Here is a 12,713-nt window from a genome sequence, read left to right as displayed (position 1 = left end):
GGAAATTTGTGCTGAAAAAAAGCAACAAAAATTGTTAAAACTAAAGAGTACAGCACCGATCTCAAAAGGGCAGTGATGCAACTAAACGAATAAGATTAACTACCAGAAAAATAGCAGAAAGACTCGCTTTACCGAAAAGCACAGTGTGGGCCATTATTGACAAACACAGGAGAACAGGAACTACTGCAACTAGCTCCAGGTGTGGAAGACCAAGAAAGATTTCTGCAGAATCTGGAAGAAGAATAATTCAAGCAGCCTGGCAAAATTCTCGGATTACTGCAAAAAATTTGACACAAGAATTGAAGAAATTCACAAGCGAACAATTCAACGATACCTTAACAAGATGAATGTCCATGGGCGAAAACCTTTATGAAAAACAATAAACAAAAGGAAGCGATTGGAGTTTTCCATTGAATACTTGAAAAGCCTGATGATTTCTTCAACCAAATTTTATGGTCAGACGAATCCAAAATATAACTTTTTTCACCAAGAAAGCAACATTATGTTTGGAGGAAGAGAGGAGAAGAATTTAAAGAAAAGTCTGTCATGCCCATTGTTCAATATGGTGGAGGTAGTGTGGTGGTGTGGGCTTGTTTTTCTTCCTCAGGCACTGGTGACCGTTGTATTGTAGAACGATCAATGAATGCTGCAAAATATCAAGAAGTGTTGCACTCTCATTTGTTACCTAGTGCTAGAAGGCTGATTGGACAGAAGTTTGTATTCCAGCAGAATAATGACCCTAAGCATTCTTGAAGTCTACAAAGGAATTTCTGAAAAAAAGGAAGATTACGGTTATGGATTGGCCATCTCAATCCCCAGAATTGAATCCCATTGAGATGTTGTGGAATCACTTGAAGTCTGCTGTTGCAAAAAAGAAATCAAAGTCGATTGCAGAACTGAAAGCTGTATGTGTTGAAGAATGGGCAAAAATGTCTCTGGAAAGATGCCAGGAACTGGGTTCAGAATACAAAAAAAAACAAAAAAACACTGCAAGCTGTAAAGGAAGCAAAGGGTAGGCACACAAAATACTAATGTAAGGGTGCCCAAATACTTTCGTCAAAGTATGAAATTAGTTTTTGCATGTTGTTTTTCATTTTATGTATGTTATGTAATAATGTGTTGTTTTATTATAAAGCTGAATCTTCACTTATAATTTTATCTTTCAGTAGAACAATTAGAAATTCTAGAAATAACTTTTTGTGGTTTTTCTCATTTTTAACTGCCCAAATACTTTTGTCTGTGACTGTGTATACAGTAAATAAAATATATTAAATTGCATTTAAAGGTAAGTAATTAAGAGAGATAGTTGTCTATTTAATTGATCTAAACAGTGGTGTATCTAAATAGTGTCAAAAGTGAGCATTTTTTCTGAACTTCTGAAAGTAATTTCCAATTAATGTATTTGCATGATTAATAACAAACATGTCAGTGAATTGTACCTTCCTAATGCTTAAGTAATGGAGCATGAAAGTTGTCTACATTTTTCAACAACACCTTGCAGAAATAGTTTATTTTTTTCCCTCTTTTTCTTTGTAGCAGGGGGTGATCTCACTGTGTCTCTTACAGAAGCTGGCTTAGCCACCCTAGAGGGTATACAGCTACAGCTTACTGCCACTAACCTAGTGGGACCAAATGTCCAAATCTCTGGCATTGACACCACCAATATTAACAACATAACACTCCAGGTAAGTGAAATACTGATTTTTTTTTTTTTTTGGTTTGTTTGTTTGTATGTTTGTTTTTACTGGCAAAGCAGCATTAAAAAAACATTCCCATACCTTTGGAGATTGTTTTAATTTATAAACTGTGTGTCCTCTTTATTTATGTGTAGAGGCAAGTGTCTTCTTCACTGCTAACCTAAACCCTTGTCTAGTTTAGTATAGTTTTATCCAATAAATCTGAGTGTTTTGAAGGTATGGGTGATCTAATAAAATTATATTTTATTGTGTGTCAGACAGAGCGTTTTTCCTTCCTTCCTTTAAATCAGATAGATCCAAGTATTTTGCAACAGACCCTGCAGCAAGGCAGTATCCTGACCCATCACCTAACAGACTCCAGCCATACCCAGCAAGCTGGCGGCCATCTCCAAACAGGGGATTCCACAGTGCCTGCTAATGTGGTGATCCAGCCACTCTCGGGTCTTTCCTTGCAGCCAAATGTGGGATCAGCCAATATTACCATAGGAACTCTGACAGAACAAGACTCTGTTCTGACTACAAGTAACAGCGGTAGGTAGTCCTTTGTTTTAGGTTTTTTTTTCAGAAGGACATTAGAAGACCTTCATGCTAATAAAATCACTGCTTCTCATTCCAAGGTCCTCTGACTTTTGAGTTAGGGGGTATGTTACCACTATTATGTTCATAAGGTGTATTAGGATGCTGGTAAGGTCACATCTGTCTCAGTGATCACATATGAATCATATGTGATCACTGAGACAGATGTGAGGCTGTGTGGTCCAGTGGTTAAAGAAAAGGGCTTGTAACCAGGAGGTCCCTGGTTCAAATCCCACATCAGCCACTGACTCATTGTGTGACCCTGAGCAAGTCACTTAACCTCCTTGTGCTCCGTCTTTCGGGTGAGATGTAATTGTAAGTGACTCTGCAGCTGATGCATAGTTCACACAGCCTAGTCTCTGTAAGTCGCCTTGGATAAAAGCGTCTGCTAAATAAACAAATAATATGAAGTGTTTTCATGCTGCAGCAGCAGCAACCGTAATGCCAATGGAATTTTTTTTTTTTTTTTTTTTAAGTTAAAATACAGTGTGGCAGCTAGTCTGGTAATGTGAACTTATATACGAGCTATGCCTGGATATATTTTCCAATTAGCAAGGGTCATTGTGTCACCCAGCGCTCCGGTTTTGGGTCTGGGAGTAACTTACCATCTAATTTTAACACTGAGAGAGTAAAATGTATTTTCAGGGGGTAAAATGCAGCATTACCTTGCAGTCATGAGTAATCTCGATTAAATATTGTACAATCTTTAATGGTAATGGGGTAGGCATTAAAAAAAGTTCATTTTAACTGCAATGTTACTTTGAACTACTCTACAACTGCGCGACTGCAAATGAATTACGTTACTTCTATTAAATTCTTAAACTCAGTGAGCATGTTTATAAAGCCATACAGATAAATAAAATAAGGAAATGCATTATAGTCAGCACTCACATATCCAACTCTAAAACATTTTGACTTCAGTGACGATTGAAAGAGTGTGATGCATATCTGATTATTTAATTTTGGCCCGTTCCAACTCTTGTCTGTTTTTTCAGGGAACACAAAAAATATACAATGTCAAAAATACATAGCTGAAAGGACTGTGTGTTACAATAAGTAGGCTTCCCTTTAAATGTACTGTAGTTGGTTGTGTTGGTACAGTACTATATTTTCAGCAGAATAAGTATTTTAATTCAGAACGATCTGATTCTGAAAATATCACTTGCCAAAAGAGACGACTGTGGACACGAGGACTGTAATACAGTACATACTTTTAAATCAGGTATGTATTGTAGCAGTATTTAAAATTCCCCATTAACGACCCAACAGTAAAATGAAATGAAAATGTTACCCATGCACAGAACTGCGTAAAGCATAAAAGGCAATGCAATTTAGCAAAAGATTAAAAAACCACACCAATTTCCAGAATTAAAACAGTATCCAAAGTCAGTTTTCAAAATTGCAGAATATAGTGCTCGATAACGCCCTAATGTCACAGTTCACTTGCAAATGAAAATACACAAAAGCAACTAAAGATCACAGATTTAAAAAAAAATGCATCACAGTATCAAAAATGTTTAATGATTAACTTTTACATTACTGTAGCTTGTCTCGTTCGCTTTGTTTTTGCTAAATTTATGTCATGTGAAATTGGAGGAAGCACAATGTAACTGCATAATAAAGACAGACTGATTTGGCATGCGAGAAAAACAAACAAAAAAAAAACACGGATAAAAAATACATTGTAACATTGAAGAGATGGGCTTTGTATCAGAAAACTGGTGACGGAGTCAGAAATCACGTGTTACATATATATACATATATTTTTATATATAGTGCCTTTCATAGTGGACCACCAGCACAAAGCGCTTTACAGAGGCAGGCTGTGAACTGTGCATTATATGCAGAGTCACTTACAATAGGACATTGATTTAACAAGGAATTTAAGTGACTTGCTCATGGTCACACAGTGAGTCAGTCAGTGGCAGAGGTGGGATTTGAACTGGCAACCTTCTGGTTACAAGCCCTGGACTTTAACCATTGGACCACACTGCCTCCTATGAGGATTAATTTTATTCTTAATACAAGGGCTGTAAAATGCGACTGACTTGTATCTGGGTAATGGATATCCGAGTGCTAACTGTAATAAGTTATAAAAAAGTTTGTTTAATATTATAGGCACCTTTTTTTAGCGGTTGCTTCTGATACCTGATGTCATGGGGGGCTGTTTGCCATGAACGTTCGGGAACCCCTGATCTATAGAGCAGTATTATGAAAAAAGCAGTTAAGTTCATGAAGAGAATCTGACAGTATTTGGTGCCATTCTGTCTGTATGTCACACACATCATTTTTACATAAATCTAGAGATCTTCTTGTTCAATGGTGATGAAATTTGTTCTGGTTAATTATCAGGGGGTATTGCAAAATCTTCGGTTTTATATGTATGAAATCCTTTTAACAATACCTTAAAGGGGTTATAAAGTCATAAACCTTACCTGCCGTCCACTTCAATGTGCTACATAAGCATATATGTGCAATTAAAAAAACAAATGACTGGCTGCAAAGCATGTCTGTCAATAGGTGAAGCACGTGGTTTGTTAATGACAGAAAAAAAGGCATTGAAGGGATTGGAAGTGCCAAGGAAGTGCAACACTACCTGAAAAGAAAGCTTGCAAACAGATTTATTTTACCTAATGTCAAGTTCATTCAGAAAACTTCAAGGAATGTTCTAAGCAATATTCGGAGGAATGTTTTGTTTGGGAAAGTTTTTTAAGACTATGTTGCCTTAAAACAATTACAGAGGGTTAGTTTATTCTCAAGTTTCAATGCAGACTGTTTTATAAAAACCATAAAACACTAAATTAAAGTCCATAAGGTTTTGTGAATAGTACCCATCATGTTTTAACATGAGAATACATTCATGCTGTAGCATGTTTCTTTAAGTTGCACATTTGAGTAGATTTATGGAATTACATGGTCAGCTACAGCCCATAAGAGGAACATAATCAGGGCTATATATTTTATGGTTTTTTAGGGTTTAGAGTGAAGGTTAATAATCATTCAGGCTACTAAGTCATATTTACTATACTGTACATTTCAAAGCCATTTTTGATAAGCCATGCTGGAACAATGAAACATGTAACAGTTAGGATCTGTGGGTAAGAAGTCCCCTTGCATGAACAACCATTTCAGTTAACCCTAGAAGCAGACTTGGGACAAATGTAATTGTATTTGATATTTTATTTGTAAACACCAACTATTTCAAATAGTTGAAATATTTAAATATATATGCTCGAATAAATCAGTTTGGTTTTTAAATATTCAAATATTAATTGCACAAAGTCCAATATTATATGAAAATATATATTTTTTTGTTGTTGCAGGAAACAAATACTATTTGAAAATATTTAAATATATGTAAGCTATTTGGAAAAATAGATATCTTCAGCTACTCCCAAATAGTTAATAAATAATCAAAAACTAAAACCTAATTATTATCCAAAATGTATAATTATGTACCAAGTCTTGCAATTACCACATAGTGGTTGGGGAGGATTTCTAACAAGGAAAAAGCTAAACATGTTCATTTTAATAAACAGGCCATTAAACCAGTGGTTGAAGATATTTCATTGTTTTCAAATATGTACCCACTGAAATAAAATATTTGAATAGTTCAATTAATTGATCAAATAAAATCTAACTGAAATAGCAGTTTCCAAACGATAATTGAGTGGTTAACAAGGACAAGACTTAACCTGCTTAGAATGCAGGATAATAATTAGGCTGCTGTATGTTACAGTTATATATTTGAAGTATTTCAATGTATTTCAACAGCTTTACTCATAGTTAAATATATTCAAATAATAATTGCTTGCTACAAACCGTATTTAAATATTTTCAAATAGTTACTTTCTGCAATCTGTATTTAATTATTTTCAAATAATAGTTACTTTCTGCACTCTGTATTTAATCATTTTCAATTATTTACAATTTGTATTTAATTATGTTCAAATAAGTTACTTTCTGTGATATGTATTTAATTATTTTCACAAACCATATTTTTAACTACATTAATCCCAGGTCTGCCTAGAAGTCTATTCTACTGTCTAACATTACTGAATATTTTAAGCCTGTTAAAGCCTCTAGCTGTTTGTTCCCTGACAGTGCTGTATTTGTGCTTTCTACTTAGGTACGCAGGATCTTACACAGGTCATGACTTCCCAGGGAATTGTGACATCTTCCAACAACCAGCATGAGATTACATTAACGATCAATAATTCCAGTCTCAGTCAAGTCCTTGCACAGGCAACTGGCTCCAACTCCACTAATTCATCAACGACTCCGCAAGAGATTACACTGACCATTTCAGGTAATGAAAATGCAATAGATAACAGGTGTTTGAGAAAATATGAAAAGTGGGGCAGTCCTAAAGCCTTTAGATATTGTATCCCAGAATTTTTTTTTTGTATGCTACTAGTAAAAAAACAAAACAAAACAATGACATTCAGTATGTTTACATGACAAAGCGTTTTCCAAAAACTAACGTTTTCGGAAAACTGAATCAGAAAACTGATTTTCTTAAAACATCACTTTTCTGTATTTACATGATTAATGATAGAATATCTAATTAGAATTCAACTGTATACATGGATTGAAGTTTTCGGAAAACGCAGGATATTTCCGCATGCAAAGTACTGTAGTAGCCTAAGTACGATGTAACATGGTGTTGAGATGCTGAAATATCACAATGCTGTGGGCATCAGGCTAAAAAAAAATTGAATCTGTTCAGTCTTGAACAAAGAAGACTACACGGTGATCTGATTCAAGCATTCAAAATTCTAAAAGGTGTTGACAACGTCGACCCAGGGGACTTTTTCGACCTGAAAAAAGAAACAAGGGGTCACAAATGGAGATTAGATAAAGGGGCATTCAGAACAGAAAATAGGAGGCACTTTTTACACAGAGAATTGTGAGGGTCTGGAACCAATTCCCCAGTAATGTTGTTGAAGCTGACACCCTGGGATCCTTCAAGAAGCTGCTTGATGAGATTCTGGGATCAATAAGCTACTAACAACCAAACGAGCAAGATGGGCCTCCTCTCGCTTGTAAACTTTCTTATGTTCTTATCACTTGGGAGGCTGCCACCATCAAGCCTAGGAGCCTCTGAAGAAACCTCACTGTGTGACTGGAAACTATTAAAACTGCCGCAACGCAACTGTGAATGTCCTGTACCCTGCCAGGGGGCATAAATGTTATAGCCCAATTGGCATCTATCTGGATACCCAGAAATTGTATGCTCTGTGTAGGAGCATGAGCTGCACTGTGCATAGGGTCTATAAACTGCTGTAGGAGGGTCCTCAGTTAATGTAGAGGCACGGTCATCATTCTCAGCACATGGGGCATGTACAGAAACACCATCATCCAATGGGGGGGCCACAGGAGCCCCCCAGTCTGGAGCCCTCATATAAGGGCTATAGTTTGACGACAAGATTGATCACAGTGTAATGTTTTTTACTTTAATTATATACATAATTTAGTCAGTCACAGCATTTCTGAGTTTTATGTACCTATAGAGTTCATAATAGCTTTTTTTTTTTATTAATTAATTTCTACAATTAAGACAACAATAGCAGTTTTTTGTTAAAAGTTCTAAATGTGTGGTATTAGGAAAAATATAACATGTATTTTGCAAAATTAGAAAAGGCTTTTATTGGAACTGTTAATGGGAACACACTGTAAAAATGTACCATCTGAAGGTTAATGCTGTATTCAAGTGATCTTCCAAAATGCATCCTGGTATTTATTTTAATACATTTAAAATAAATACTTTCCTTGTTATGATTCAATGCAGTGGATTCCTAATACCCACACTGATTTAGACTTTGTGATGCTTCAAAGAGCAGTTTCTTGTAGTGCACCCAATCAGCAGATTTGTCAGAATACAGCTTGAACTTTGTTAATATACAATAAATCTCCAATAAAACCTCTAGCTAGTATGGCAGGCAGTGGATAATGTTCTAATCTTGAATTGTCTAATATATAGTACAACCGTACAGTGCGAGGCAGTGGTTAGTCCAACCAGGTACATTATCTGCCTACTCTCTGCTGCCTGCTGTGTCACCACATATTAAAGGGATGATTTATACAGTACCATACATTTCCAGAATATTCAATGTATTATCTGTTGTTTCTGCTTAGATCATTATTTACCATGATTAAACTATCCCATCAAATAAGCCCTTTTTCTGAAGTGACCTGCTTTTAGAAATGGCCAAATGGGGGGGGGGGGGCCTGTAGAGAGTGTGGCCATTCTCGTGATATTTACAGTGGGATAAAACAAAGGGTTTCTCCCCTTACACCTTGTCAGACCTGGGCTGAAATATAATTGTATTGAATCAGAGTTGTCCCACACATTATTGACAGCGTTAAGGCGTTGCTTCTTGCTTTACCCTCTTTAGGTCAAGATATCATCCATCAACACAACAGTTCAGGAAGTGCTGAGTTGAATGGGAACCTTAGGTTGACAGCACCTATGAATAACCAACCTAATGGAGCAACTTTGACAATAGGCAATGACCAGCTTCTATCTCAGAGTCCAACCAGTGCTGGAATTATAGGTACAATATTAGGTTTAGCTAAAAAGCATCTTGCATTGACAGTGTAATGTGTTTGTATTGTCCTGTAGGCTGGACAACCATGAAACATATCGAATGAGAAACTATACTGTGTACAGGTACACTTCCCTAGTTCAAATAAAGTATACCGAGCATCAAAAGAAACATCACTATTATAACACATTTATTTTTGAAAAAAAGAAGGTATATAAATGATGGACATTGACAAATGTTTTTGGTTTCTTTTTGATCACTCGATCATTCATCCTTGACCATGATACATTTGAGTGACTGTGACTGAAGAATATGTACTTAATCACCCAATTAGTGAGACAGTTGATTGTACACTGCATGTGGAGTGATTTCAGCTATTGAACTGAAAGCTTGAATAAAAGCAAAAAAGAAAATCACAGAAAAAAAAAACAATATGCAATATGTCTGTCAAGAGAGCATCGCCTTCGTGCAATCGGCATATTGGAGACTGGACTAGGGCAGCGTACTGTGGCTCGCTGTCTTGGGTGCTCACAGCCAGCAATTTCAAACCTGGCGAGACGGTATAAACAGACACACTCTGTCAATGACAGGCCACAAACTGGGAGACTAAGAGTCCCAACACCTGCCCAAGATCGACAGATCATTTTGCAGCATCTTCGTGATGTCAGTTGTTAAGCAGCACAATAAAAAGTCACTGCCCCTGCTCTAAAACAGAGTTTGTCATTTTTCGATCACATCTAGTGAATTTTATCCAAATATAAGTGATACGTTTCTTTTGATGCTCAAATATAAGTGATACGTTTCTTTTGATGCTCAGTATATGTTATAAGTATTACTGGTATTGAATTTCTGACCATATCACTTTATTCTATATTATTATCTCTAAGGTTTCATGAAATGAAGGCTATATTACAATATATTTAAACAAATTTGACATTTTGTACTGCATTTTTTCTCCTAAACAGCTAATCGCCTTCCACCTACAGCATCACTTTCCCAAGCTCCAGTGGCATCTCAGAACCTTGTAATGTCTTCTGCTGGAATGGGAAGTGATGGCAGTGTTACATTGACACTGGCAGACACCCAGAGCATGCTGTCTGGAAGCCTTGACACAGTGACACTAAACATTGCTCCACAGGTGAGAACCACATTGCTTCATCTTGTTTAGTAATAGTTTGGCGTTCGTGCTGGAACCAACCTCACTGTAATCCTCCAGATCTTCAAGGGAACTAAAACAGAAGTTCAGTAACATTGTGGTCAATCTCAACCACAAGTATTTAAATTGTAAAAAAAGTGTGGGTATTTGCTTTTGGTTTAGTTTTTATTCCATTCTAAACCTTTCTGCGGTTTCTTTTTGCATGAATGGAAATTGCTTTTCTTGTATAGTCTTTCAATATACATATATGATTTGCATAAAAGGTATAACATTAGTGCTGGGACGAACACGGGATTTTCATGTTCGGATATTCGCTCATAATTTAAATATTCGTTTGGATATTCGTTCATTTTTCAAACAGTGATAAAAGCCATTATATTGCTCTGAACACAGGCAAGAGACAGCATAGCGGCAGGAGGCGTGGCCATGGCCCCTGTGTGTGTCTTTATTTTACAGCAAGCCCTTACAATATGTGACACGTTAAAATAGAAAAATTTCCCAGGAGTAAAGAATAAGTTGTGTAGGACTTACTTTACCCCAGTGAATTAACTACAAAACAAAGGATGCCAAATAACAGTTCAAGTTAAACGTTGTTTTGTTTGTTCCCAAAATAAATAGTACATAAGTTGACAGCGCATTTTATTTATTTATTTATTTTTCATTCCTTACCATTGCTGTTTCTTCACAGTAACAATGACATGTTTTCATAAACTAATAAGCTGAACAAACAAACAAAAACTGAAATTTAAACTTTAAACACATCAGATAAAACAAACGTGGAAATGGCATTGTAAAATGAAGGTGAAAAAAACTCACTGTTTTTGCTTCTCGTTTATTACATTCCACATAACAGGAAGTCACAACAAAAATATATACTATCAGGACTAGAAGTTAACTTTTTAAGGCAGTAGTGAGGATTTGCTACTTGCCTGGAAAGTAGGTTGCAAAATGGTCTTATTCGGTAGCGGTTTATTCGACTAATAATTATATATAAAAATAATTTAAAAAAATAAACACCTACCTACTGTTTTAAATAGACTGAATAACCCAAACTATCACATAGTAGGCCTATACTTGAAAGTATTTATTGAAACCACCTTGTGCTCAACTAAGTAATGGAACTAATGCAATTCCTTGTCGAAATGTATTTTGTTTTATCCCTGTAAGTTCTGCAAGAATGCAACCATATCTGTCATCTAAGCATTTGATATGCCATCAGTACGGTTAACCAGGTTATGTTTCATCAGTGCAAATTAAGTTGGACGAAATTATCCTCTTATGAGATTTTGGTAACTAACAAATCATACACCTATAAGACAGCGATTTAAAAAAAAAAAAAAAAAAAAAGTTACGTTTGCCACAATATCGTTGAATCCTGCATTATAATTATAAGGTTACAACCAGATCCAAGCTGTTTTGAAAATGAAAGCTAATTCCTGCATGGTACTACTACATTTAAAAGATTCATGCAACGTGTTATACTAACTGGGTTCGTTTTATTAAACGGTGGAACAGTGTGTGTATATATATATATATATATATATATATATATATATATATATATATATATATATATATATATATATATATATATATATATATATATAGATATATATACAGTGCCTTGCATAAGTATTCACCCCCCTTGGACTTTTCCAAATTTTTTTGTGTTACAACCTGGAATTAAAATGAATTTAATTGGGATTTTTACCATTTGATTTACACAACATACTTAACACTTTGAAGGTGCAAAATATTTTTTACTGTGACACAAAAGTTAATTAAACCAAAAAAAAGACATTTGTTGGTTGCATAAGTATTCACCCCCCTGAGTCGATACTTGGTAGAAGCACCTTTGGCAGCAATTACAGCTGTGAGTCTTTTTGGGCTAAGTCTCTACCAGCTTTGCACATCTGGATCCTGCAATTTTTGCCCATTCTTCTTGGCAAAATTGCTCAAGCTCTGTCAAGTTGGATGGGGACCGTTGGTGAACAGCAATTTTCAAGTCTTGCCACAGATTCTCAATCGGATTGAGGTCTGGGCTTTGACTGGGCCATTCTAAGACATTCAGGTTCTTGTTTTTAAACCACTCCAGTTGGCTGTGTGTTTAGGGTCATTGTCCTGCTGGGTGAACCTCCGCCCCAGTCCCAGGTCTCTTGCAGACTGAAACAGGTTTTCCTCTAGAATTTCCCTGTATTTGGCTCCATCCATCTTGCCCTCAATCCTGACCAGTTTCCCAGTCCCTGCCGATGAAAAGCATTCCCATAACATGATGTTGCCACCACCATACTTCACCTTAGGGATGGTGTTCTCAGGGTGATGAGCAGTGATGGCAGTGTCTCCCACATGTCTTTTGGCAAAATCCAATCAGGATTTGATATGTTTTTTTTTTTTCAGTAATGGCTTTCTTCTCGCCACTCTTCCATAAAGCCCAGCTTTGTGGAGCGTCCGGGTTATAGTTGTCCCATGGACGGTTTCTCCCATCTCAGCTGTGGATCTCTCCAGCTCCTTCATAGTTACCATTGGCCTCTTGGTTGCTTCTCTGACTAATGCCCTCCTTACCTGGTCACTGAGTTTTGGTGGACGGCCTTCTCTAGGCAGAGTCGCGGTTGTGCCATATTCTTTCCATTTTTTAATAATGGATTTAACGGTGCTCCGGGGGATATTCAAAGTTTGGGATATTTTTTTTATAACCAAACCCTGATTGGTGCTTCTCCAGAACTTTATCCCAGACTT

At 36.2% G+C, this 12,713-nt stretch overlaps 1 protein-coding gene across 2 annotated transcripts in view; it reads left to right on the top strand.

Annotated features, from left to right (window-relative positions):
* Positions 1-12,713, top strand: part of LOC117400539 (zinc finger protein 236-like) — a 124,617-nt gene that overhangs the window by 100,485 nt on the left and 11,419 nt on the right. For both annotated transcript variants that reach the window (XM_034000659.3, XM_034000657.3), the window contains exons 23-27: positions 1,537-1,685; positions 1,988-2,228; positions 6,403-6,582; positions 8,672-8,830; positions 9,787-9,959. In XM_034000659.3, the coding sequence (XP_033856550.2) occupies positions 1,537-1,685; positions 1,988-2,228; positions 6,403-6,582; positions 8,672-8,830; positions 9,787-9,959 (902 nt within the window). The remainder of the gene's footprint in view (positions 1-1,536; positions 1,686-1,987; positions 2,229-6,402; positions 6,583-8,671; positions 8,831-9,786; positions 9,960-12,713) is intronic.

The sequence above is a fragment of the Acipenser ruthenus genome, chromosome 4, assembly GCF_902713425.1.
Source record: "Acipenser ruthenus chromosome 4, fAciRut3.2 maternal haplotype, whole genome shotgun sequence".
NCBI classification, from domain to species: Eukaryota; Metazoa; Chordata; class Actinopteri; order Acipenseriformes; family Acipenseridae; genus Acipenser; species Acipenser ruthenus.
The sequence above is the reverse complement of the archived record's forward strand: the minus strand, read 5'-3'. Positions and strand labels throughout refer to the sequence as shown.